Source organism: Notolepis coatsorum, assembly GCF_963971535.1.
Source record: "Notolepis coatsorum genome assembly, chromosome: 9".
NCBI lineage: Eukaryota > Metazoa > Chordata > Actinopteri > Aulopiformes > Paralepididae > Notolepis > Notolepis coatsorum.
In genome coordinates this window covers 127,582,629-127,609,237 of record NC_140173.1, presented here as the reverse complement: position 1 = coordinate 127,609,237, position 26,609 = coordinate 127,582,629, and the positions used below count along the sequence as shown (strand labels likewise).

The 26,609-nt window shown below is 41.6% G+C and overlaps 1 protein-coding gene across 2 annotated transcripts; it reads right to left on the bottom strand.

Moving 5' to 3' along the window:
- Positions 1 to 326: 326 nt before the first annotated feature.
- abraxas2 (abraxas 2, BRISC complex subunit) lies at positions 327 to 22,668 on the bottom strand. 2 transcript variants are annotated; one of them, XM_084321161.1, is made up of 9 exons: positions 22,555 to 22,668; positions 21,588 to 21,678; positions 15,904 to 15,940; positions 15,536 to 15,602; positions 9,616 to 9,806; positions 4,940 to 5,062; positions 4,186 to 4,270; positions 3,935 to 4,052; positions 327 to 3,633 (listed from the first exon to the last, which is right to left on the bottom strand). In XM_084321161.1, exons 1-9 carry the CDS (start codon positions 22,624 to 22,626, stop codon positions 3,086 to 3,088), a joined length of 1,332 nt encoding a protein of 443 aa, XP_084177287.1. In that variant the 5' UTR covers positions 22,627 to 22,668; the 3' UTR covers positions 327 to 3,085. The 2 variants fall into 2 exon arrangements, with proteins under 2 accessions (XP_084177287.1, XP_084177288.1); XM_084321162.1 differs by having other exon boundaries at positions 4,940 to 5,059.
- Between the last annotated feature and the right edge of the window lie 3,941 nt (positions 22,669 to 26,609).

The following is a 26,609-nucleotide window of genomic DNA, read 5'->3' as shown; positions in this document are numbered from 1 at the left end:
AAATACCAACGATTTTATCATAAAACACTGTCAATTTCTGCAAAGCCGGCGACTTTATTTGTTTACATTAATGTCCGTCCCACTTCTACATGACGTCATCAAAACAACCCACTCTGCTTGCCTCGTTGCTTTGGCTGCAAGGTTAGAAATACAATGATAACATGTACAAGTATGCTTTCAAGTGTGCACGTTGAATAACAGCTGTAAACATAAAATATGATTCTGAGTGCCTTCCACACGCATAGCATCTACATTCCAATATTAAATTGATCTGAATAATAAGGAAGACACAACAAGTCACATATAAGCATCGTCTTATTTATTATTCCCCAGTTCTAGAACCATATTCTCTGTGTGGGGATAACAACTTGTTGTGAGTAAACAAATAACCTTGGTCTGCTCTTGTCCAGTACAGACATATCCAGATAAGAACCAAGAAGTGTGGCAGGACTTTGTGCTTCAGGGAGAAGACAGAAGATGCTCTTGTTACGGCCTCTCCTGAAAGGAAGGGTTGCCTCCTAGCTCAGAGGCTGTGCCGGTAAGTCTGTTACGCTATATGGATGAAAAACTGTGCCTCCTCTGCCAACCCCTCCCGCCTTCCCTCCCCGACTGAGACAGGTTCATAAATAAGTTCTGCTTAAATGCTACCCACTCCCTTATCTACTGTACATTCATTATTGATTTCCACTTTATATATATTCCAGTGCTCAAAAGGGAACCCTACTTGTCTAACTCACCGATTTGCCATTCAAAGGCATCTTGCGATTGTGTGTCTCTCCCGAGTGATTATTACGTCAGTAAAAGTTCAAGTGCCAGTCCCGGATTGGTAATGCATTGATATTATACATCAGAGCAACAGATGAAAGCAAGATGACCCTAAGGCAAAAAAAGCACAACATACAACTGGGCTGTGAAAATGAGGCGCAACTAGTTCACAAGGCAAAGCGTCTCCTTACAGTTCATCTCCACAATGCATTTTCTTTCATTTCCAAATTGAGTGCAACCTGCTCAAAGCATCACCCCAAATGGCTTTCAGTTGCAGTGCAAAATGAACACGATGTAGAACACAATGTCAAGGGAGTCTCTGCCATTCAGCACCCAATCAGTCCATTTCTCTCGTGACAGTCATCTCTTTAAAATCCCTGGCCCTGATAAAAAAAAAGTATTTGCTGGTCCCTCTTTGGAACACTTTGCGGGGTCTGAACAGTCCTCGAACAGGGAGTCACTACAGCTGTACAGTATATGAACATACAGTATTATTATTCCAGTTTCAAATAATAAAAACGAGCGAGAGGTTTTGCTGAGCGCGGAGGCAAGCATGGCATGTTGGGTCTGCATAAAAGCAACTACTGCATGGACAGAGCAAAAAAAAATATATAAAAAAAAAAGTCAAATCAAGGGTGTTTGTAGGGATGCAGTGTAATGGTGTTAGGCAGGCAAGAGCACATCACGTCACACATGAGAAGGCATATACCTTAACTGCAGGACTAAGAAAGGTGGACAGTAAGTCTCGCCAACGACATGGTTTTGATACGCTTACCCCCAGAGAGACGTCCAAGCGTGTTCTTGTGTGCAGCGGGGAGGGGGGCTGTTCTGTCCCAAGTGGAAGGCACTGTATATACTGAATGGAGGTCATGCCGTTTTGTCACATTATCAATGTCCATACACGCACACACAAACAACTTAGTTTGAACCAATCAGCTCTGAGTGCATGAGGTCTATTGTCAACTGTGCCAAGACAGGAAGGTGATCTGTCTCTCTGCCTTGTTCCCAAGGTTACTTACGACACACACACAGCAGGGGGTATTAGTATTAAAGCCTACCATCGGGAGTTTAATAAGAGAACGGAGTCTTGCGAGCAGAGAAGTGATCATATGGTCACCGTCAGTAGTAATTGAGACAGCCAGCAGTGCAAGGACAAAAGGTGGAAAGAGACAAGGTGTTTATATGTAGAGGGACAGACACACAGCTTCTTGTTTTAGCGGTTTCTCTGTGTCGCAGCAGCGGTGGAAGGTATCTGGTTAGTAAAGCTACAGTACGCTGCGTTTGCCCTGTGAACCCCATACAATTAGACAAAAGCAGAGGCAGTTCTACTCTGCGCAGTCCAAGAGAACTACTCAAGTGACATGACATGGCAGCATTGGTAAAGCATGAGAATAAAGGAATCCGCAAAATGTTTGTTAAGTGCAGCTGCAGCAAAGCCTGTACAATTTCAGTGTTATCCAAGAAGAATGAGACAGTGCGATCTTTGTCAATCAAGAGAGATTAATTACGGTTACTCTGACCAAAAAAAAGTATAATATAAGCACCCATACAGTAGTGGCAGAGTAAACTTTTTGATCAAAATCTATTCTTTGTCATCTAAATAGGCAACTGTATGATTCATTAAAGACATAATTGCTTACATGGAAATGAGAACATGACGACGGTCCAAAATCAAATGTCACAACTGTGCATGTTAAAGAAATTATAGTTTACATTTATATATATATATATTTATCTTTCTTTGTAAAAAAAAAAAAAAGAAAAAAAAAAAAGACAACCACTCACCTACCTCACTAGAAAGTAAATGTTTGAAGGCCGCAGAACATTTCCCTTTGCTTTACTTAAATAAATGGTTTAAAAGAAGGCAAACATAGTGCAAGAGGTAATGGTACTCTGGGTGCTCAGACTTGGTGATGCAGATGTGACACAGCATGATCCAGAGAAGAGTGGAGTAGGGTCCGTCTGTACGGAGAGGGCTGGCCAAACGCCGGGCATTTATAATCCATCATGACATCCACCTCCAGCATTGGAACCAGACACATCCACGAGGGAGTGACCAGATTTATAAAAAAAACAAAACAAAAAATTCACCCCACTTATTAAGCCTGCGACAACGTTTCCCCTTAAAATGGAGATGGAACTAAGACGAACAGAAACACACAGCGGAGCACCACCTGCGCATGCCTTGTATTTTCAGGACTGGCACTTCCTCTGTAATATAAGAGATGTCTATCTTTGATTGGTTGAGATGCCCACCTCTCCCGGTGTGTCACCTATATGTCACCCCCCGTCCCCTCTCCCCGGGGCACGTGGTACACATCTATGAAGTCTGTGAGCCACGGGCGTCCCCATCAGGGCTGAGGGCGGCGGGGCGGCCTTGAGCTAAAATACTGGCAGAAACCGCCGGCAACTGAGAGGCTTCGCTCACTAAGTTCTCATATTCGCTACTATCCTCATCTTCATCGTCGTCTTCGTCGTCGTCGTCCTCCTGCCCGGCAGCTTGTCTGTCCAGGGAGTCCGAGCTGGACCCATCCCCGTTGCCCAGGTACGGGGTGCTGTGGCTCGGACCAGGATTAGAGCTGGCCCCGAGGCCCAAGCCGAGCCCCAGTCCCGTGCCCACGCCCAAGAGGCCGGGGCTGGGGTGGCCGGGGGAGCCCACGGCCTGCGGCCGGGGCAGCAGAGCAGCACTGGTGGGCGGGGGTGACAACGACGAGAGGACAGCGTAGGCGGTGGGGGTGGGAGAGGTGCCGGGTCTCTCGGGGGCAGAGAGGCTGTGGAAGGCCACCCTGGACGGCAGGGGCGTCTCCGAGGGCTCCGTGTGCTCCTCCGCGGCTGGACGACACTCTGCGTTCTGGGCGTCCCGGAGCCCTGAGGGACACGGAGGCAAACAGGTTAGTGAGGAAATCACTGGCGACGAGGAACAGTGAAAGAACGACAGGACGACTGTGTCGAGTTTTACTGCTCGGTTGGATTTGATTCAACCTCACCTCTGTGGAGGGGGATCACAAACTCACTGTAATTCATCCTTTTACTACAGGCAAAGGTTATGCTTAGCTTAGATAAAAATGGCCTTTGTCAGCCTGAAATCAATACCAAGGCAGAATACGTTGGTAATAACAGTCATATGTCACATCGTCGCTACATCATAAATTCCCAAGCGGTGACGTACTTCTTTCCTCTTCTGCCGTCTTCCGTTTCCTGAGAGCGATTTGTTGTTTGAGTTTGTTCACGTCCTCTTGGGCCTTCTCCTTCACTCGTTCACTCTGCTCCACTTCTCCACATACAGCCTCAAACGAGAAGAGAGGGGAAGAAAATAAATAAATATTGACTAATGTTCTAAATGACACTCGACAATGCAAACTTATTTAATTCAGTGTGCATCATCGAAGTCCAATATATGTGCCCACTATAAGTGCTCACCTGCACTTTATCCTGTAGCGCACTGTAGACTTGGAATATTGTTCGGATATCCTTCATCACACCGTCTTTGTCAAAGAATTCGGCCCTGGAAAGATTTAGGGACAGTCAACATTTCAGTTTGAAAATTCAGGGACATCCGATATATACACACGCCCTCTCATATTCAGTATTCAGGGGCAGGTTTACAGTAAAGATTAGCCTATATATTAAAATGAAGCTTGACACAGTTACACTGGCTTAACAATAGCGCTTTTCCTAAATCACAGGACGCAAATCCCATCCCTCATCTGTCAAAGATACAGTAGATGTCATTAGTTGGTGTGAACATAGAGGTGAGTGATGTCAGCTGGATGCTGCTCGCTGGACAGGCCTCGCTAAGACCTAAGAGGACATTGACCTCAGAGAAAAACACAGCCATGCTAACTTTATATACAAAGACACAGAAAAACACCAACGTGGGCATGTGTAGCTTGATACAGGCTTACACGTACTTAGCAGGTAAATGTATTTGCAGAATACGGGCTACCACTCAAAAAAATATAAAACTTGCAGGGAGGAAATGTAGATTCAAAAGGTAAGACTAGACCTTAAAAATATTGCACGTTATATTGCACGTTATATCACACACACACACTCACACACACACTTCATCTATGGACCCCAGGAAGAGTAATTGTTACAACGGTAACAGCTGGGATCTGAATAAAATAAACATAATACACATCCACACACACAGAGTTCCAGGCAGCCTCACCCGTGCTCTTTGATGACCTTGGCGTAGTTGAGTGAGGTGTTGGGTACCGAGGACACTTTGTATTCCTGCTGGCTGGTGTTGCCCAGGTTGGGGATGGAGAGAGTGATCTTCTGGTTGTACCTGCTGGGTGACAGACAGAGGGTTAGCTGGGGGAGGCTGTGGAGAGCGTTGCGCCAACATGTTTGTTAAAAATAGTTAAAAATCATGTCAGGTGAGTACTAGTAGACTGACTGATTCACTGATGCATTGAGTACTAGTAGACGGACTGATTCATCGAGTACTAGTAGACGGACTGATTAATTGTGGTGCTGTGTAAGGCGATTGTATTTGGCCAATGTAAAAATAAAAATAAAATCGGCAGGATGCTTATTATGTTTCTTTTGTCAGTGCATCGAGTTGTGTAAAGTAATTATCTTCCAACACTAACCACCAGGGATGAGCGATATGGCCAAAATATATCACAAATGTTTCTTAGTTTTGATGGTATAACCATCGTAGGGGTGGGACGATACATCGATCCAGATCGATATATCGATCTATTATCAATTATCAAATAGGATCGATGCAACGTAAAAAGATAGATTCATATTGCGATACTCTTATTTTGAAAATCCCCTGGTGAGCATATCCACCCGGCCGCAACAACAACAATATCTCCGTGTGTAGACGTTAGACAGCATTGCTTCAGAGTCCACCTATTTTGCGACCCGAAATAAGTGCCTGTTTTTTCCCCCCCACAACAGGTCAAATGCATCCAACATGCTTTGCATCCTCGCCATTCCTTTATGCCCACGTCGCGTTAAATACAGAAATTAACTAACCAGACACACGCTTCACAAACAGTTTTTTCCCCATAGCAGTCCGAACACTGAACACCCTGGCCCACCCCCCTTTGCACAGACGGGCAAGCATCCGTCACTGACTGACACTGTTACCGTGACTGTCCTATATGTATTTATGTATATATGTATTTATTGTGGGATTGGGAGGTGGGAGGGGGGCGTTTTTGATGTCCGTTTCATGTTGATAATAATAATAATAATGCAGGTCCTGTTGCAGAGATGTAACCAGTGTTTAACAATCTGTACCGAAAACAATTACCACCAACCATTGTTGTGTGGCATTAAAGTATCTTGTATCTTGTATCTTATAACGTTGCGTTAGTGTGATCTAACTAAGCTAAGCTGATCAGAGCCATTGAAAGAACAGCAGAGGTCCATTAGGGACTGGGGAAGGGGGGGCATTCTCTGTGTGTGTGCGTTTGGAAAGAGGGGTTTTAGGTTGCGTGTTGTGAGTTCCAAAAATGTTTGCTTAAAGTTTAAAGCTCAATTTATCAAAACGTGGCACTTTACAGTGAACAGGAAGTCTATTTGTATTAAAAACAATAAATTGTTTTTCATTTAAATGTCTGGAAGAGCTCAAAAATAAAAATGTCAAAATGATATTTCCGTTGCCTTTTTTTAGTTGATCTAAATGTTACTGAATGGGCATATAATAGCGTCTCATATCAATCGCAGGCACCTGAATCGTATCGTATCGTGGCAGACTGTGTGATATCGGCAAATATCGTATCGTTGTCCAAATAATCAATATCGTATCGTGATGAAACTGGTGATTCGCACCACTAGAACGGTATATGACTTTTATCTCTTTATCTTGTAATACAGTTGTCATGGTGTTATTTCATACAAAATTCAATTTATTTTACTTATTTTATTAAAATTCTTTAACTCATTGACCGCCACGCTCTTTTCCCATCTTTACTCAATGGCGCCAGCGTTATTGACCATTTTAGCGATGTTTGCAGACCCATCGTGTGTTCTGTATTATAGCTAGGGAGACAATAGTATGGCTCATTTGACAGGCATTGTTCATAGTCCATCACTGACTAACCAGTTAATTTCTACATACTGTAGTTTGTGCACGCTAAACATCGCCCCTTTCCAAAATAATCCAGTATTTTTTCATAGATCGCAAGATATGACGCGTTATATGCAATATGCCTAAATCGTTCGGGTTGCTCGCTTGAAACCCCAAATACTTCCAAATCAAAAGGTATATACCATGTACATATGTGTCTTCACAAAATCATCAAGGGGGTCGTTTTAACTCAAAACTGTGATCGTTACCAAAAGCACGTTTTAGGTCCGGTAAAATACGACACTGATCGGTACAAAAACATGTTTCAGGTTTGGTAAAATAGACATAGAATAGACCTTACCTTAGCCAGAAGGTACTCCAAAAAGAATAATCCCCAGTGATCCCATCACCATCGCAATTACTTGTGTATATGTGTATACGGGAAATAGGTTTGAGGCGATAAAATCTCAGAATGATCACTCTGTCCTCTGAGGGGGAGGAGTTCTTGCAGACGAAAAAATTAAAAGTGTCCCCACACTAAACTATCCCAGTTCAAAAGGTAGGCGATACTGCCACCTGGCAGGATTCGATCGACATTGCAATTTTATCATAGGCAGCGGTGCAAGGGAGATACAGGGAGGTCTGCGCGAGTGGTTAGAATGGGGATCAGAGGAAAAATTTCAAAGGATCAAAACCCAAGTATACGGCGCTCAACGGTTGGCGACGAAACCAGATTATACTCGGGTTTGGCGCAGAAAGAGTTAATATTGATAAAATAAAAAAAGAAAGGGTTACGTATAGTAAAAATCCATAACTTTGCATGGATCCATGATGGTATACCATTTAATTCAGTATGCCTTCCAGTCCGATTGGCCACCACCACTGGCCTGACTGACATTTGATAAATGTTCAGGCACGCCAGTTCAGTTTTCCCCTATGGTCTCAGGGCTCGAAATTAAAAATTACTTGGTAGCACTGGTGCTCCCAACTTCAAAAAGTTGGGAGCACCAGCAAAAATGTAGGAGCACCCACCAAAATGTAAGGAGCACCAACAATATATAATGTAATATATTTTTTTTATTGATAAAAAAAACTACTATAACAGTTAGGGATGGGTATCGTTAGGATTTTATCGATACTACTACTCTTATCGATACTGCTTAACGGTTCGGTACTTTATCGATACTCTTATCGGTTCCTTTAGATTATTATTTAAAAAAAAAATTATACATTTATTATTTGAACGGCTTAAGGCTATATCTGTACTTGATGTTTGTTTGTTGTGTTGCATATTTGAAATAAACTTCAATAAAATCAAACTCCCCCTCTTAAAAACAAAAACCTGTGTTTAACCTAGCCATCTATAAAACATCATGCTAAAACTGTGAAACAAATGTCCTACTCCCCGAAAGAAAGAAATACATAGCAAACATGACTCAGTTATGCAATAGTGCTGCTGCTTTTTATTGGGTTAAAATCTTTTAGTTAATAAGACTAAAAGACTACAATATGACAACGATTTCATGGCGGCTTGCTGTCCTCGCATGACGGCTTCCTGTCCATGCAATGCACAGAGCATTAACGTTAAATTTTCAACAACAGATTGCTGCTAATTAAACACTTCATGGAAACGGAGTAACGTTAACGTTATGTCGAGTTCATACGTGTAGTGTAGTATGAACTCGACATAACGTTAACGTTACTCCGTTTCCATGAAGTGTTTAATTAAGTCCGTCGCAGATGGATACACTGGTAGCTAGCTAACGTTAGCCACAGTTGAAAAAACAAATTTCAATGATGTTATGAGCCATCAGTAGCTAGCCAGCTAGATAACATTAGATAAGTGAATAGTTTACTGGGCCATTGTTTAATGCTTCAGTGATGTTAAAAGAGGACCTGCACGCTTGCTATCTTCGGTGCTAATGAGACTGGTCTGTGACAAGACGGGTCTGTGAGGGGGAGGGGCCATGAGGGCACTGCGTCAACTGAACCAATCTAAAATCAGCATTCCATGTAAGAACATCAAGCTCACGTTTGATTGGTTAGAATGGTCACCGTCAACTCACTGGCACATACTGAGTGACAGACAAACTAGCGAATGTACAGAGAAAGGGACGTTGGGGGGGGGGGGCACTCGCACGAATGCTCCCAGTTATATTTTGAGGTCGCACAGATACAATTTCGGTCGCATATGCAACCAATTCGGTCGCAATTTCGAGCCCTGGGTCTTCCCCCGTTCCCCATTTCCCTACCTGGACATTTAATATTACGCTTGTGCATTTCAGAGTGACCCAACACTAAGAAGCGATTGCTGTTTCTGTAAGTGTTGGCAGGTGAAGCCTGTAGGGTCCAACAGTATGATGATGACAGGAGCCTTACACAGAATGAACTGTACAAGTTGAGTAACAGTGCAGGGATTCATCCAAAGAGGTCATAGGTGAACAGTCAACACAGGGCCTCATTAAACAGTATCACCATTTGCTCAGAATGCTGAAAGACGATACACTGTTTACATTCTCACATTCTTATATTCAGAGTTAATTATATTGTTTACACTGTTTTTTATTTATTTTATATTTACTATAATATATTGCCTATATTTATTTATGTCTTTCTACTATTACCATGCCCATACCTGACGCGCGCATTTCCCCAAGAGGATCAATAAAGGAATATCTTATCTTGTCTTTTTGAAATACTGGGCCAAAACAAATTGAAAATGCTTTCCATACATATTTTTGCCAAATTAGGCTTACAATGTGTGTGTGTCTGCTCATCATGGTGTAACATCATACATGTGTGCATGAAGCCTCTACCTGCGGTTAGGTCTGAAGAGCACATACTCCAGGGCGTGTGTGGAGCTGTTGGCTGTGGAAATGAAACTGAAGAGGAGGAAGATGAGGTCGGGGACGCCCAGCAGCTGGGTCAGCTGCTTGTGGATGACCTGCTCCCTGAACGACATCTGCTGCAGCGTGTTCCTCCGGAACCGGTACCAGCCAATGACATTCTATACAAAGGTCACAAGCAGGGACGTTTAGACAAACTGATACACTACACTAGAATATCTCCCGTCCAAAACCACATGCGAATGGGGAAGTAATTACAAGTTGGGGAAGTTAAAACTCTTCAACACACACACACACATACACATAAGACACGTGCACTGCACCTTAAAAGACGCACATACTTTTACGCAAGATACTGTCTGTAGAAATTTACTATTTTATTTGACCTCATTTTGATATTTTATTTTATTCATCGTACTACTACTAATTGTTTTTTTTTGTCCACTTTTTCTCCCATTTTCTATATATTTTCTCCCATCCCAATTTCGTATCATCCAATTCAACCCTCCCCTGTCACGAACGCCGTTTCTTGCCTCCCACAAGCCGGCTGCAATGTGGACTAAGTCATACATAGCACAAGTCCCCTCCGGTACTTGAGGTAACAGCAGTCGCATCTTTTCACCTGCGCAGCTCGATCTCTCAGTGGCGAGGAGTAACGCGTGGGAGGCTCATGCTGCCCCCGACACTTCCTGATTCTACTGCGCAGGCGCACCAACCGACCTGTAGGAGTCGCTGTCCACAACGCCCGATTCCCACCCATCAGTTTCCCACCCCCTAATACGGCCAATGTGTATTAGTATGAACGACCAGCTAAACTGAAAGCAATGTGGAGCGCTGGGCTCGAACAGGCAAGCCCAGCGTCTCAGTCATTTGTGGTGAGCGCCTTGCCCACTACGCCACGTAGCCGCCCCTGTACTACTACTAATTGTTATTGGACACATACATCCTGCACCTTACCATGCACATACACTACACTTTCTGTAAATAACTGTTTTTTTTATTTTTATTATCTTACCTCATTTTATATTTAATTTTGATATTACTACTTTGTTACCATTCTTGTATTCATTGATGTTTTCATTACCTGCAATGCCCCCTGTATTGTTGTGTATTTGACAAATAAAGAACTTGAACTTGACCACATTCAGATGAACGGACTACAAAGAAATACTGAGCCAAAATGTATTCAAATAAATATGCAACATATATTCTAAGCCACAATGTATGGGCTAATTTCCACTGGAAATATTTTGGTGCGACAGGAAAGTGCAAATCAATCGGGCAAAATCATTCGAAAATTATCTTGGCTGCATATTTTGTTTGTAAACCAGTCACATTGGAAGTCTGATGCTCAGACCAAAATGAGGATCAACTGTATTCATACTTCCTGATTAATACATTAGTCTACAATCTACATATTTACTTCAGAGGAATCGACACATCAAATGACGATGATAGCTTGGCAAGTACAATGAAGGGCTTTAACACTTTGAGTGCTGGCCTCCGTGTCCTATTTACCCCGTTGAATGCCACCACCCACTTCAATGACAGAGTTCTCATATTTGCGAACGCATAAACTACCGGTATATCTTAAATTATGGCTATGTGTCTAATATGGCCGTCACTTATCAATGACTTGTTTGCAGTCAACATTGTCGAAACGCTTTTTTTTTAATAATCGGTTCATTTCCGTTTTATACCGCTCGCTTTTTTGAAAGTTTCAGAAAAAAAAAATCTGTTATAGACGCCCTTTACTGGAATACACAAAATACGTTGTAATTTTTCAGCCTATTTATGAATAGTTTTCAAATAAACGCTAGATTATCAATAGTATATGTGTATTTATGCACGCTATAGAAGCGGGCTGAAAAATCAATTATCTTATTTCCTGATCGCACACACACACACACACATACGGCACACGCTGATATATAGGTGAAAATAGCTCCGATTATCCCAAGACTGGAAATAGATTCCTTACCTCAGATCAGATGTTCTCCAAAAAGATTATTCCAATTCCTGATCGCCATTCCAAATATCGATCGCGTTTATTGATCGAACGCTGGGTACTGGAAACACACATTCTCCGCTGTTCTGCGGCTCTGCAATGACTTCGATCGTCTCCGGTTACTTGTCTGACAAGTAAAATGTGGAAGCAGGACTTTTTTTCTCCATGCGTTTCATTCAATCCAATGGGGTGCAGTACCATCCGGAGAGACGATAGCAGCGTTTCCGTTAGCCGGTAATAACCGGTATTTGTCCGGCAAAATCTCCTGAAGTCCGACATATTTAATTTCTCCGGTCTTAATGTCCGGTGAAAATAATTCCCTGAGTCTAAGCACAATTTGATTATTTGAATTGTATTAAAATAGGCTAAAATTAAATAGCCTATGCGATGAACGAAACGATCATTACATTTGTTTCCTCGTTGCTTCTAATAATGACAACGACGTTGTCAGCGAGAGCTTTAAAAACGTAGGTCTCGGTTCGCTTCATCGGACCAAACGCGAACCAAATATAGGAAGTGATTATTATTACCACTGCTCGCAGCACTCACTGCAAAACAAGCACACTGCATCTAATCTCTCTATCTATCTATCTATCTATCTATCTATCTATCTCTCTCTCTCTCTCTATGTCTGTGCATCTTGGGAAGAAGGAAGAAAAAATGCGGCTTATTATTATTACCGAGGCGCGCGGCTTATTATATTATTAAAACGGCTACTTGTGGGCACTCATAAAAACACCGTGGTCTACAAGTTGTTTAGCGAGAGGATGGTGGTAGGTAATGTGCTTCAATAGAACAATGGATCAATGCCATGTCAAAACTCGGCTCCGCTGATCTGGGCTCCGCAGTACACTACACACACAGACACACACACACGCGCGCGCGCACACACAGGATCGCAGCCACACACACATTTCCACTGTCCAATAGACAAGCGCCCTTTTCGACCGCGTGACATTGAGGTGGAGAGAGTAGTCACGCAAACCACGATAATGTTGCAGTCTCTCTGCTTTCTCAGTTCTTCGCTTGATATAATTAATACAAATGTCCAATATAACGGAATTCGTTAGCTCATAAAAATGTGATTATAACAGACTGCTGTTCAGTGTCGGACCGACTGCCACATACGCGGTCTATTTTATTTCAAGTCAGCAGCAGCACGGAGACGGAGTATCGAGGCCCTCGATACTCCGTCTCCGTGCTGCTGCTGACTTGAAATAAAATCGATTCGAGGGACTTATTTTATTTGGAATATATTAATGACTGTATACGCAAAAGTAGCCTAGTTTTAAGTAATAATATTATAAATCTACATGCCTTGAGGATGACATGAGCCTGCCTATCAATTGTTTTAAAGCTCAATAAACTATGACCGGAATTAATCTCATTTGTCCGGTAGTTGAAATCTTGCAGGTCACGGAGACCGGCAACAATTTTTTCTAACGGAAACCCTGGACGATAGGGGGCGGTATTTTCCCTGTTCGAGTTCAGACAGATCCCCACTGGTAACGTGAGGCTAGATTGATGAAATATGAATGGAAATCGCTAATAAAAAAAATAACGATTAGGGCGGCTACGTGGCAAGGCGCTCGCCACGAAATGCTGGAGACGCTGGGCTCGTCAGTTCGAGCCCAGCGCTCCACATTTGCTTTCAGTTTAGCTGGTCGTCCGTACTAATACACATTGGCCGTATTAGGGGGTGGGAAACTGATGGGTGGGGATCGGGCGTTGTGGACAGCGACTCCTACAGGTCGGTTGGTGCGCGTGCGCAGTAGAATCAGGAAGTGTCGGGGGCAGCGTGAGCCTCCCACGCGTTACTCCTCGCCACTGAGAGATTGAGCTGCGCAGGTGAAAAGATGCGACTGCTGTTACCTGAAGTACCGGAGGGGACTTGTGCTATGTATGACTTAGTCCACATTGCAGCCGGCTTGTGGGAGGCAAGAAACAGCGTCCGTGACAGGGGAGGGTTGAATTGGATGATACGAAATTGGGATGGGAGAAAATATAGAAAATGGGAGAAAAAGTGGACAAAAAAAAATAAAAATAACGATTAAAAAACGGCATATCTCGTTCCTGGCATTGAACGGTTGGCATGAAATAACAAATTATGCCGTGGCTGGCACTGAAAGTGTTAATAAGTCTAGCAATGGTCAGAATGTAACTAGAAGACCTCATTAACTCTTTAATTGCCAGACCCGCGATATCTCGGGTTTTGGTCATTTTTTTCTTTTATTCGATTTTAATATCCTATTCAATGTCACAGACCTGTATGTTGCCGTTAAAAGGCATACTGGGACCCCGAGGGTGCAGTACCGGCCAGATCCTCTCAGGTGACCGTATCGAGAGTGCAGTAAACCCTGTTCCAGACCGCGTGTTACGTTTACACCATTCCGGGTGCAGTTTTTTAGTACAGGGAAGCCTAGAGGTTCACTCGTCGCATCGAAACGTCTACGGGACACTCTGTGCATGTGTTGTGCTGTATTATGTCGTGGAACAGATGGACATCAGATGGACCAGATGGCGATCAAACAATTGGAATATTCTTTTTGGAATACCCCCGATCAGAGGTAAGGACTATCTGACGTCAATACCAGCTTGATCGTGCAATGTTTTCATAACAATCCAGCTGATTTTTTATTAGTGTTCAATACGAATGCCGTTATTGGCAATCAAAGCATCAGAAATGACCCCCCACCCCCCCCTTTCATGCATTCATGATGAAACATATACCTTTTATAGACATTTGATTTGGAAATGGTAGCGTGTCCAGGCAATAAACGCCAACGCTTATAGTAGAATTCACATAGCGCCCTATAACTCAGCCTTTCGGGAATTATCCCGGATCACTCTGAAATTATACTTATATTCACCACGGGATAACGCGCGAACGTATGCATGAAAAAATCTTGGACGGAAGAAAGTCACTGTCAAATGACCATAGTATTGTCCCCATAGCTATAATATAGATATAGCTCTCCAAACATACGACGCACAGTGAAAATATGTAATGGAAACCTGGCACGTTAGCTACAAGGCCAAGACTAATAGCTGGCACTGAATGAGTTAAAGATGCCAGACTTTATTTATTTTTTTATTTTTTATTATGTTTTTGGTTGATATTTTATTGTTTTTTTCCGGGCAGTCCGGTAGAGAGAGAGAGAGGAAGTATGGGCGGATAGACGGGGGAAGACATTCGGCAAAGGTCGCCGGGTCCAGGAGTCGAACCCGGGACGGCCGCGTTGCACCGCAGTGCTGTACGTGGAGCGCCACCCTGGCGCCCTAGTTTGTTTTTCTATGTTTTTCAATCTCATTGCATTTCTTTACAGAAGGCATGTTGATGTAACAATACACAAAATGCTATTGTTGTTTTGAAATGTATGACTAAAGCCCTTTGATGTCAATCCCACTGGATATCAACTAAATCAAGCCTTTTCAGATATCCATTTTATCCATCAGTCACATCTAGCAGAGTGGCGTAACCTTGTCCTGTATCCATGCATCAAACGTCTATATAGTGTCTAGTGAACAGAAGACCACACCCCTTCAGCCTACTGAGAGTTGGCTGTGCTCAGAGAGGCTGACCTAAAACACTTACCGGTATATCAAAACAAATGATACATCTGAAGCTGAAGAAAATTATACTTATGACTTAACGATGGAAATAAGGCACTGCGCCTTTTTGTTCCCATCCTTGACAAAAGTGTAAATGGAGTAAAATCTGTATATGTTTTGTGTCAAAATAAAAACCTAAACATTCCACAATAAGCAATTTTACGACTGAATCATAAACTGTACATCATTGTACTGTATCTTTAAGATGCAACTGGTCATACAGCGAACAATAAAACAAGGACTCTTAAAAATAGAATTGTCCATACTCACTTTCCGCCTATCTTTAAGAATTCTGTTAAGACTTTCCTCTTTGATTTTACCTGCATAGTCGTAAAAGCTGGAGAGGAAACACAAGGGAATCACAAATGATTTACGCTGTGAAGTATTGATTCTCCTGTAACTCTCTACTCAACCGTAGGTTGACATGTCATGCAATCTGGTGGAATGGGGCCATCTACTGACCACTTACAATTAAATCACTCATTTCTTAAAATAGATTGTAGACAAATAAGAAAAGGCCATTTCAATTGGCGGTAAATACAACACCATAATGAATACTTTCAACTAAATGCTAGAACTGGGGGAAATTTGTGAATTAGGATTAGAATCAGCAGGGTTTAAAGAGGCTCATATCTTACCTAAATAACTGTGCACAAGGTTCGTGGTTATGGATTTCTGTTGTGGGAAAAATACAAATAGGTTTTTGAATTATACAAGTTAATATAAACAAACATAACAAGGTGATATGAAGAAGTGCGTTTTAATTGTGACAAATAATAGCAGCAGATACAACGTTTTGACCCTTCTGGTCTTTTTCAAGTATGTACACAACACAAAATTACATACAGGAAATGAAATGAATAGATAATCTATCAGCCCCACCTGGTCATCAGGGGCGGTACCAAGACTTTCATGATTTCTTTTATACATTTTAGACATGATTTAGTAACAATTTATTTTTTACATTTGAAATTTTTTAGAAGGAGATTTTTTTGAGAAATATATATATATTAAACACAGTATTAGACATAATTTAAAGATAGGCAGCAGTGTGTAAGGTACTTTCTTTGGACCCGGTCCAGGTCCTAGCCACTGAAAACACAAAAAGGAAAAAACAAAGTCTCTATCTATAGACTGTTAGTGTCTCCCTCTATTAGTTTAATTTACAAGTAAGGTCTAATGTCAAAGTGCGAGCCCCGCTTTGATTCATGTACTACTGTTTTTACAGTTTGGCTCAGCACCAAGGAACGGAGGATGTGCGTTATTAATTTTTTCTGATATGAAGAAGCGATACCACTGGCAAATCAGTCTTACGCTAAACAGATAATGAAAACGTAATTTTGTATACATCTGCACACTTTTGTAAAGGACTAAACTGATGCAGAGGGAAACGTTCAACACAAATATAGTTGTTTATCGACAGCATACGGTGGCCAATGCCAGTTTTCAATTCCCCCAGTCAGTCTTCAAACTCCAAATCAAAACACACTTCAGATGAGAACATTGTTAAGGGCTGGACTCATCAGTCTGATCCTAAGAGCTGTTCATGTTCAACTGTGCTTGACAGTAGGGCTGCAACTAACGATTATTTTGGTAATCGACTAATCTGTCGATTATTTTTCCGATTAGTCGACTAATCTAACTTCGATTAGTCGACTAATCTAACGATTATTTTTGTCACACCCTCAATCTCTGCTTCCTGTGGGCATGGCTCCTTCTCCAATGCATGTTTTACCTCACATGCTCAAGTCTGCACACCTGTGAATGTCACCCTGTTGTCCAGTCCCTCTGCCTTAACAGTTAACTTAACATAACATGATGATCCCATAGCAAATTAAAATAATGACTCATGAATCATTTGAATTTGGATCTTAAGCAACTTTAAATCAAAATGTATTTGAACAATACAACAATCACTCATAACGAGATAAATAAATTAAATAATACAAATTAAAGTGGAAGTGTTTAAATAACAAAAAAAATATATAGCAGACTTCTTAGCTTAACATCCCAGGGAACTAATGGGATAACTGGGGATGTTGTTTGCTCCTGACAAGAGTCTCAAAGTCTGGGGTGATGGTAGACAAAGCAACTCTGAGGTCATGCTCAATGTCCAATCTGTTCCTCTGCTTTGTCTTCAGCTGGACCAGAGCTGAGAAGCCACTTTCACAAAGATAGGTAGTGCAAAAAAGAAATATATATATATATTATATAAAAAAAAATAAAGTTTAAAAATTAAATTCTGCGTCGACGAGTTTTTATGATCGACGTCGTCGATTATGTCGACTAATCGCTGCAGCCCTACTTGACAGCACAAGGTCGGCAGCAGGACACAATAATAATTAATTTCATACACACTTGTGCATGCTGTACTGTAGAAGATGTGTGGCTGTACTGTAAAATGTGACTGTATTGTAGATGTGTGACTGTACTGTAGAAGGTGAGAAGATGTGAGTACTGTAGAAGTGTGACTGTACTGTAGAAGGTGAGAAGATGTGACTGCACTGTACTGTAGAATATGTGACTATATTAGATGTGTGACTGTACTGACTGTAGAAGGTCAGAAGATGTGACTGTACTAGGACTGAGCCAGAATGTTCGAACCTTTGTAACCTTTAGCATTTTTACAGATTTTATTGGCCACGCAGGACCGACAGAGGAGAGGGCGAACGGGAGGAGAGGTGGGGAGGACATGCGACAAATAACGACGGGAGCTGGGATCGAACCCGGGTCGGCCACGTAGGTGCGCAAGGCACTATGGTATGCGCCACGAGGGCGCCCCCAAATTTTTTATTTTTAATAAAACATTATTATTTATTTTTGTAATATATCTTTTTTGTATGCGTCTAATCTATTCATTCTGTTTAAACCAATGGGGTTTTTCTTCACGGGTGCAGATAAAGATTAGGCTACACTAATATTATAGTATATGACTAGTCATACACATTTTTATAAAACATTTATCATAAATCCATCACTTTCGTACCAACCATGCCCTTATTGGATTATTTATGTTGATGAGTTATATTCATTAAAGAAAGTTTATAAAAAAAAATGTAAGACTCATTTAAAAGGGGACATGCATTGCTATTCCTTTCACTATTTGGGCAACTTTACACAATTCCTGTTATTCTATGGAACACATCTGTAAAGTTTTTTTTCCAAAAATTCATTGTTTTATATTTTTAATCAAGTACTCAAAAGCATCATTTTTCGACCTCAAGATTGCAGGCTGATTTGGCTGGGCTCCGCCCATAAGCACTTTGAGTGACAGTCACCCACACAGCGTGATACATGCGAGAGAGAGCAAGAGAGAGAACGAGAGAGAGGGAGAGAGACAGAGACAGAGACAGAGACAGACAGACAGACAGAGAGGAGAGATGCGTCCCGAAAACACACACACAGTTGGGTTTGGGTGTAAATGGCTCCGAGATGAGTGACAGAGAGAGAGGAGAGATGCGATGTGTCCCAAAAACACACACAGTTGGGTTTGTGTGTAAATGCTCCCGTTGCTCCGTATCCCTCTCTCCCTCTCGGCACACGCGCAAGCCGTTTGAGGAAGTAATCCACTGCTCTGTTGTTGAGCAAATTGTGGGTGGTGACTACAACCACAGAGCCAATCAGATCACGATCAGCTCAATCAGCTCCTTGCTACGTCGCATTGCGAGTCAAATCAGAACAGCTTAGTTGAGTGAGGGAAGATCTTGTGAACTCGAGACTAGACTGAAGTTCGAAGCCCAAAAACAGCCTTCGGGGACAGCTCTAGACTGTACTGTAGAAGATGTGACTATATTGTAGATGTGTGACTGTACTGTAGAAAGTGAGAATATGTACTGTACTGTAGAAGATGCGACTGTATTGTAGATGTGTGACTGTACTGTAGAAAGTGAGAATATGTACTGTAGAAGATGCGACTGTACTGTAGAAAATGTAACTACTGTAGAAGATGTGGTCAAGAAGTGTCTCTAGTGTTAATATTATGATGTCATATGCTCATGCATCCAGCCATTCACATTTATACTTTTATGGTATTGATCAAAATACTACTAATAAATAATACTATACCAAATTTGGTATTGAATCATTCAATACCAAATCTCAATACCTAAAGTAGTTAATCTCATCAGTGTCAGTGAGCCAATAAGCATGTTTGTTACAAGGTACAGTATAACATTTATTCTGTTCAACCACAATCCAAAATCATTCTAAATGTAACAAAGCCTCAGATTGGCTTACACAGCACACTCTACGCACATAACTCAGAAAAGTAAGGTATAAGAAAAAGCATTGTTTTGGTATTAGTATCAAATCCCAGGTATCGCGATTGGCACCTGTATTGAAAACTTTCAAACGATACCCATCAGTACATCAGTGCGTCTATCTACTCATGGCACAGTTGGTAGTTGCATATAAAATGAATTAGCATATAAAATGAATAGACACTTGTATTCTAAGCTGCCCCTGCATGGGCATTGGGCAGTCACATGTTTATCCAAGCTGCATGCCAGAACTCATCATGTTCTGCTAATAAACCTATCCCTGACCTTAACCTCAGGGGAGATCTCACCTCCCACCCCAAAGTAAAACAGAGATGAAAATCTTTTTGATATTTCGAAGATATAGCAATTTTGTACTTTGCAGCTTGCCTGTTTAGTGACAGTCCCCTGCATACCAATGCTCCTACTGTGTGGCTCCCTGCCTTGGATCAAACGCCATGTCAAATCTGAGACAATCAAGTCGCTGTCTTGTTTTTTTGGGCTTCAAAGCTTCAGTAGTAATCATCAGCAAATAATCTCATTATTTGCATTCTTCCTGCATGCAATGTTTCAGTGCAGAGAGATATGGGGTAAATAGGCTTCTGATGATCATTGTCATGACTAAATGAAAATAACTGATTTTTAAAAATGAATGTTGGATTATTATTTATATACCAGTAAGTAAACTGTTTCTCATACTGAGGTAGGCACATTTTTGGAGTGGTTTATATATATATATATATATATATATATATATATATATACAAAAAAAAAGACAAATCAGTCAAATCTTGATTTTGGATTACCATGACAACGATTAAAGCTTTGAAGAATTCGGGTCAGCCCATGACTAAATGTCAAAAATCAATGTTTTTGGAGTGGTAAAAAAAAACATCCAAAAACAAACAAATAAAGCAGTTCAATCTTGATAGAACTGCATCAATTACCATGGCATCAATTGAATAATTGAAGTGAAAAACCATATAACCCCGTTTTGACAGCCCATGTATTTGCAATTCTGAAGTCAATCCAAATAACTTTGGAATGTGAAAGTGACATATCACAAGACGGTTCTCAACCTCTTCTCTCTTTAACTATGAATTAACACAACACTCTAACTTACAATCTTTAAATAATAAAGTTTGAAAACATTGTTCCTCTGAAAATGCTAAACAGAATTATATGGTTCTTCCTCTGAGGTACTTGTTGAAACATTTGGGTCAGCCCCATCGTTTAACAAAACAAACTTTCCTATGTACCCTATTTCTGGCAAGTGCTACATTAGTAGCTCAATCTAAATTAATGTCATCATGAATCAAGCCATCGCTTGTGATGAAATCTGATTAAGTTCCCCCCTCTACATGGCTGTGATCATGCCTAGCTGGTATACCCAACCTCTACTATGCTCACCAATTGGGCACGACATAATGTAAAGACGTGAAATTCCTTTGTTGGTTTTGTTATTACACTACCTTGGAAGTTGCAATATTCAGTAAATTGTTTGTAAAGTGCAATGTTTATAATCCCAGCACTGTTTGCGTATGGGTGGCTTTTCCTCAAACGGAGCTATGCAATCTGACATGTGATTGCATTTGCAGGTGACTGGTCATGCACAAACCAAGTGACCAGCAGGTAACAGGTTAAATTAGCTAGCTTAATTTTGGCATGGCAGATCACCTGAAACTGCAATCACATGTTTGAGGAAAAGCTTGTAAACATTCAACTTCACAAATGATCTACTGAATATTGCACATTTGCACCATCAGCACAATCAAACAATGTAATAACAAAGCCAACAAAGTAATTTCACGTCTTTACATTATTACATCATGCCCAATTGGCGAGCATTTGTTTTCTGGCCTATGGTATTTTCACGAAACCTCATACCATGCGGTTGAGCATACTATTACAGTTACTACAGGTTGGGTATACCAGTTAGATCATGCCATGATCATGGCTGTGAATAAAATTTACTTTCGTGTGCAACCTGTCAATCTAGTTTGACAGAATTTCCCAGGGACTTCAAAAGGCTGGTGTGACAAATCTATTGGGGGTACATTCCTTACCTACTACTTCGAGCAATTCTGCACTGCTGATCTGTGTGTCGCTGATGCTGACAGTCTCCTCTTGCCTGACTTCTCCTAACAGGAAGCCCTCCTTTGTAAACAAAGTTTGGAGAAAAAGGTTGAAAACGAGGGAGTGACATTATCTGGGATGAGAATAGATACATACATACAGAATCAAGACATATCAGATGGAGTATGATGATGATTATAATACAAAAGATGTGTTCAAAGTACACAGTGATTCAAAGCTAAAATAAATACAATAATGCATTAGAGTACACACAAGTTCAACCAAATAAAGTATTCACTGAGAAGTGACAGCAACTGGTCTAGCTATTAGAAGGTATCTTGGTCGTAAACAACGATGGGTGTCTTGTTCTTTCTTGCTATGTAAGGAATGCAGTCAAGCTTACAGGCTTACAGTATAAGTAACTACTTCCCACCTGCCTGACCCAACATGCTAGCCTGTGTGACTGAGAAAAAGCCAACTAGCTAGACTTCCAATCCAAAATATACAATAATTATATGCAGGTTAAAAGTCCAACACTTCCTTTGTTGCAACCTCAATGACAGTTAACTTGTAAACATTTAAAATATTGTGTAAAGTCCCAGGCGCTTAGTAAGCAACACTAGCCGGCTAACTAACTAGCTACTGTAGTCAGCTAGCCCTGAACGGAAGCGATTTAAACATTTAGCCAGTTTGTTATCCGTGATAGCTGCTCTTATTTTAATGGTGCATCGGGAAGAAGAGAACATTAGCTTTAGTCTGTAGTATCTACTAGATAGTATCTAACTATGTAGCAGCAGTCAATAGACGGCCCCAGTAGCAGCTAGCTAGCCTGCAACAGGATGATGATGATGACAGTGGAAACAAACACAAACTAGCGACGAGCAGGCGAGCCACGCACACAACACAACACAACACACCGCATCTGGGTTTATTATTAGCTGGAGTTTCGGCACTTACATGATCGGAGTTGCTATTGGCGCTGTGATAACACACAGAACTAAAAGTATAACCCGAAATGGATGCCGCCATGATGGAAACATCCCCATCTATCCCAGCAGCCAGTCCCCCCTGCGGTCGCAGTCGCACCCGCTCCTCCTCAAGACGCAGCTTGTTGTGGGAACTGTAGTCATTTAGTATCCAGCTGCAGAGTCGCTCAGGTCCTCAGGTACGCACACACCGGCTCTGAGGAGCGTTATTTCTAAACCTAGCCGCATTTCTGGCAAGACGCTCTCTGATTGGCCGACGCCTGTTTCTACACTGGTTAAGCAGCTTAGGCACTTTTTCGAAGTTGGTTGATTGATTGATTGATTGATTGATTGATTGATTGATTGATTGATTGATTGATTGATTGATTGATTGATTGATTGAAAACTTTATTAACAGATTGCAGAATGGGTACAATACAGTACAGCTCAATACACACAATTGTTAAGGGGATGCAGACCAGAGAAAGACTTTCGTCTTGTTTACATCAGGGTCCCCCATTTTCAATTCATCAGGACATAATGACATACATGCAGGGGTGTAGCTCCAGATTCTGGGCCCCATGAAAGAATGTATTTGTAGGCCCCCAGTGAATGCGAGCGCGCGTAAGCGCGCAAGTGGAAACTTTTTTGGCCATTTTTTTATTGATGAAAACGCATAATATGGTTTTTACCTATACATTCGGATCAGCAGTTCAGCACCTGCACTGTTGGTGGGTGAGCCTAGTAAAGGATGTCGCATTGCGTTCATCTTCAATGAATGGACCAATGCAATAGTCTACCAAAGCCCCCCCTCTCTCTATATATATCTCACACACACACACACACACACACACACACACACACACACACACACACACACACACACACACACACACACACACACACACACACACACACACACACACACACACACACACACACACACACACACACACACACACACACACTTCAGAAACAAACATAGTATCAATGAGAGCATCAATAATACACCTGAGTGATGTCTAGTAAAAAAGGGGGCCCCTTTTTTACTAGACATCACTCAGGTGTATTATTGTGCTGGGCCCTTGGAATCATCCTAAGCTACCCCCCCCCCCCCCCCCGAGCTACGCCCCTGCATACATGACATACAGATAGACAGTACTGCTACATCTATACATTTATGACATACCAGTTTTTCAAATACAGTACTGTTTGTGATACAAAAAGAGTCCAGAAAAGAGAGTATATACATTTGACGTAAAAACTGTACATTGGAGGAGGTTGGGTATATGGGGGGGGGGGGGGGGGGGGGGGGGGTTCGGACTGTACATTGGAATATTGACAAAACCATACTTGGCCATTTACTGTACATTGGAGGGGGTTGGGTTAGGACATTTACAGGGACCAGTTTCGAATTGCAATCTCCCGTAGGTGTTCTTTGAGAGTGGTTTTGAAAGTGGGTAGTGATTCACATTCCTTTACAGCTTTGGGTAGGGCGTTCCACATTGATGTGGCATAATTGCGAAACATGTTTAGTCCCTTGTTTGAGCCGAATCTGGGTTTAACATGATTTGTGGAGCTCCCTCTGGTGTTGTGATCGTGGTATTCACTGACCTTTGGGAAGTATTTTGACATGTACATGGGTACTGTAAGGGCCATATGAGTGTTTTTGTTATGGATTATTATTATTATTATTACTATTATTATTATTATCATTATTATTATTATTATTATTATTATTATTATTATTATTATTATTATTATTATTATTATTATTATTATTATTATTATTATTATCATTATCATTATTATTATTATTATTATTATTATTATTATTATTATTATTATTATTATTATTATTATTATTATTATTATTATTATTATTATTATTATTATTATTATTATTATTATTATTATTATTATTATTATTATTATTACCAATAGAAGGATTTTTTTTTGATCCACTTTTTCTCCCATTTTTCTATATTTTCTCCCATCCCAATTTCATATCATCCAATTCAACCCTCCCCTGTCACGAACGCTGTTTCTTGCCTCCCACAAGCCGGCTGCAATGTGGACTAAGTCATACATAGCACAAGTCCCCTCCGGTACTTGAGGTAACAGCAGTCGCATCTTTTCACCTGCGCAGCTCGATCTCTCAGTGGCGAGGAGTAACGCGTGGGAGGCTCACGCTGCCCCCGACACTTCCTGATTCTACTGCGCAGGCGCACCAACCGACCTGTAGGAGTCGCTGTCCACAGCGCCCGATCCCCACCCATCAGTTTCCCACCCCCTAATACGGCCAATGTGTATTAGTACGGACGGCCAGCTAAACTGAAAGCAATGTGGAGCGCTGGGCTCGAACAGGCAAGCCCAGCGTCTCCGTCATTCGTGGCAAGCGCCTTGCCCACTACGCCACGTAGCTGCCCTATTACCAATAGAAGGATATGATTTATGGGAATGTTATGATTATCTGTGTAACCAATTGAATGGACTCTGTTGTACTGTGGGTGGATCACCTGTCAGGCGGATCAGCCACAGCGCGGCGGAGATCATAAATGGGTGATAGGAATCAGCTGGGGTGTGTAGCCACGGGAAAGCATAATATTTTCTGACCGCTTCGGAAACGCTTCGGAAACGCTTCTGATCGCTTCTGATCGCTTTAGAACGTTTTAGATAGTCTTTGAACCATTATAGGAAAATAGGATCGCTTTGATCACCTCTCCCATGTAACCCATACATATTCTAAATAAATCGGATATCTGTGGTATCTGATAATGGAACTCAAGGTGTGGAGACTATTATTTGGATGGAGCACGTACGGAATCACTCCCCAACTACCACTAGAAGCGGACCCAGGCAGAGGCCTCTACAGGTACCTTGGTCGTGTAGTGTATCTTGTAGACCAGGCCCATTGCAAGTTGCTGTACTCTGTCGTCTACTCTAAGCCATCCTAGGTTGTCAAAGTGGGCAGGGGTGAGGTGGGTTCTAGGAGTAAGGTCAAGCAATCGTTACAAGAATCGAGTTTGTTGGTTGACTTTTTTTATTACATTGGATGCCATTTTGTCACAGGAAAGATTAGCCTCTAGGATGGAACCCAGATAGGTAATTTCATCTTTCCTTGTGACAATATTGTCACCTGCACTGTAACTGAGAAGCCGTCGGTCTTGCTGAGTTTGTTATTTGAACCGAAGAGAATGGACTCTGTTTTGCCCATGTGTATGATAGTTTGTTATCAGCGAGCCATATGCAGATTTTGCTTAGTTCCGAGCTGAGTTTTTTTTTTTTTTTTTTACCAAATCTTTTTATTTTCATTTTTCAAACAAGAAACAACACAGCACAATAATGACAATAATACATAACAGACATCCAAGAACACAAACTAACACAACAATGACTAGACAATAAATTAGACCTATATATATTGGATACACAACCAGTCAAAACAAGTTGTCACAGAGAAAAAGGATAACAAAATAAAATCTTTACTATAAAAAAGTGCTCACCGAGCCCCCTCCACCTCCAGGTCCGGCAACCGCAAGCCACAGTCCCGGAGGACCCACAGCCCGGCCCCCCCGCGAGCCAAAGCACCACGCCTCTTTAGTGCCCCCCCCCCCCCCCCCCCCCCAGCCAGAGCCCACGATCACCAGATCCAGATCAGAAGGGGGTCAGAAAATATACATCAATATTGAATGCAAAATAATAAACAAAACAAAAATACAAAAACCACCATAACCATCAACATACATGAATATTTGCTCGTTCTCCCCCCCCCCACCCCCCTCTCGCCCCAGGACCCCAACGTGAGACATCAATATAATACCTTATTCAGTACTCAATTTCCAGAGTCATATGCGTTCTTTTAGTTTTTCCACCACAGCCCACCAGACAGCGATACTGGCCTCATTAACACCTATAACACGTGCAGTGGAAATCTCCAAATAAATAACATCAAGATAATTGAGAATCCATACCTTCGGACATAACTTATCTGGTTGTATCCAGCGTGAGGCAATCAGCTTTTTGGCAGCAGTCAGCCAAAATGAG

What these genes read in the sequence shown, in the direction of transcription:
- abraxas2 (XM_084321161.1), bottom strand. Translation starts at nt 22,626, where the DNA reads ATGGCGGCATCCATTTCGGGTTATACTTTTAGTTCTGTGTGTTATCAC. An exon ending in CCTTGTGCACAGTTATTTAG is followed by an intron (nt 15,603 to 15,903) that starts GTAAGATATGAG and finishes TTTCCTCTCCAG; the next exon opens with CTTTTACGACTATGCAGGTA. An exon ending in TTCTTAAAGATAGGCGGAAA is followed by an intron (nt 9,807 to 15,535) that starts GTGAGTATGGAC and finishes ACCTTTGTATAG; the next exon opens with AATGTCATTGGCTGGTACCG.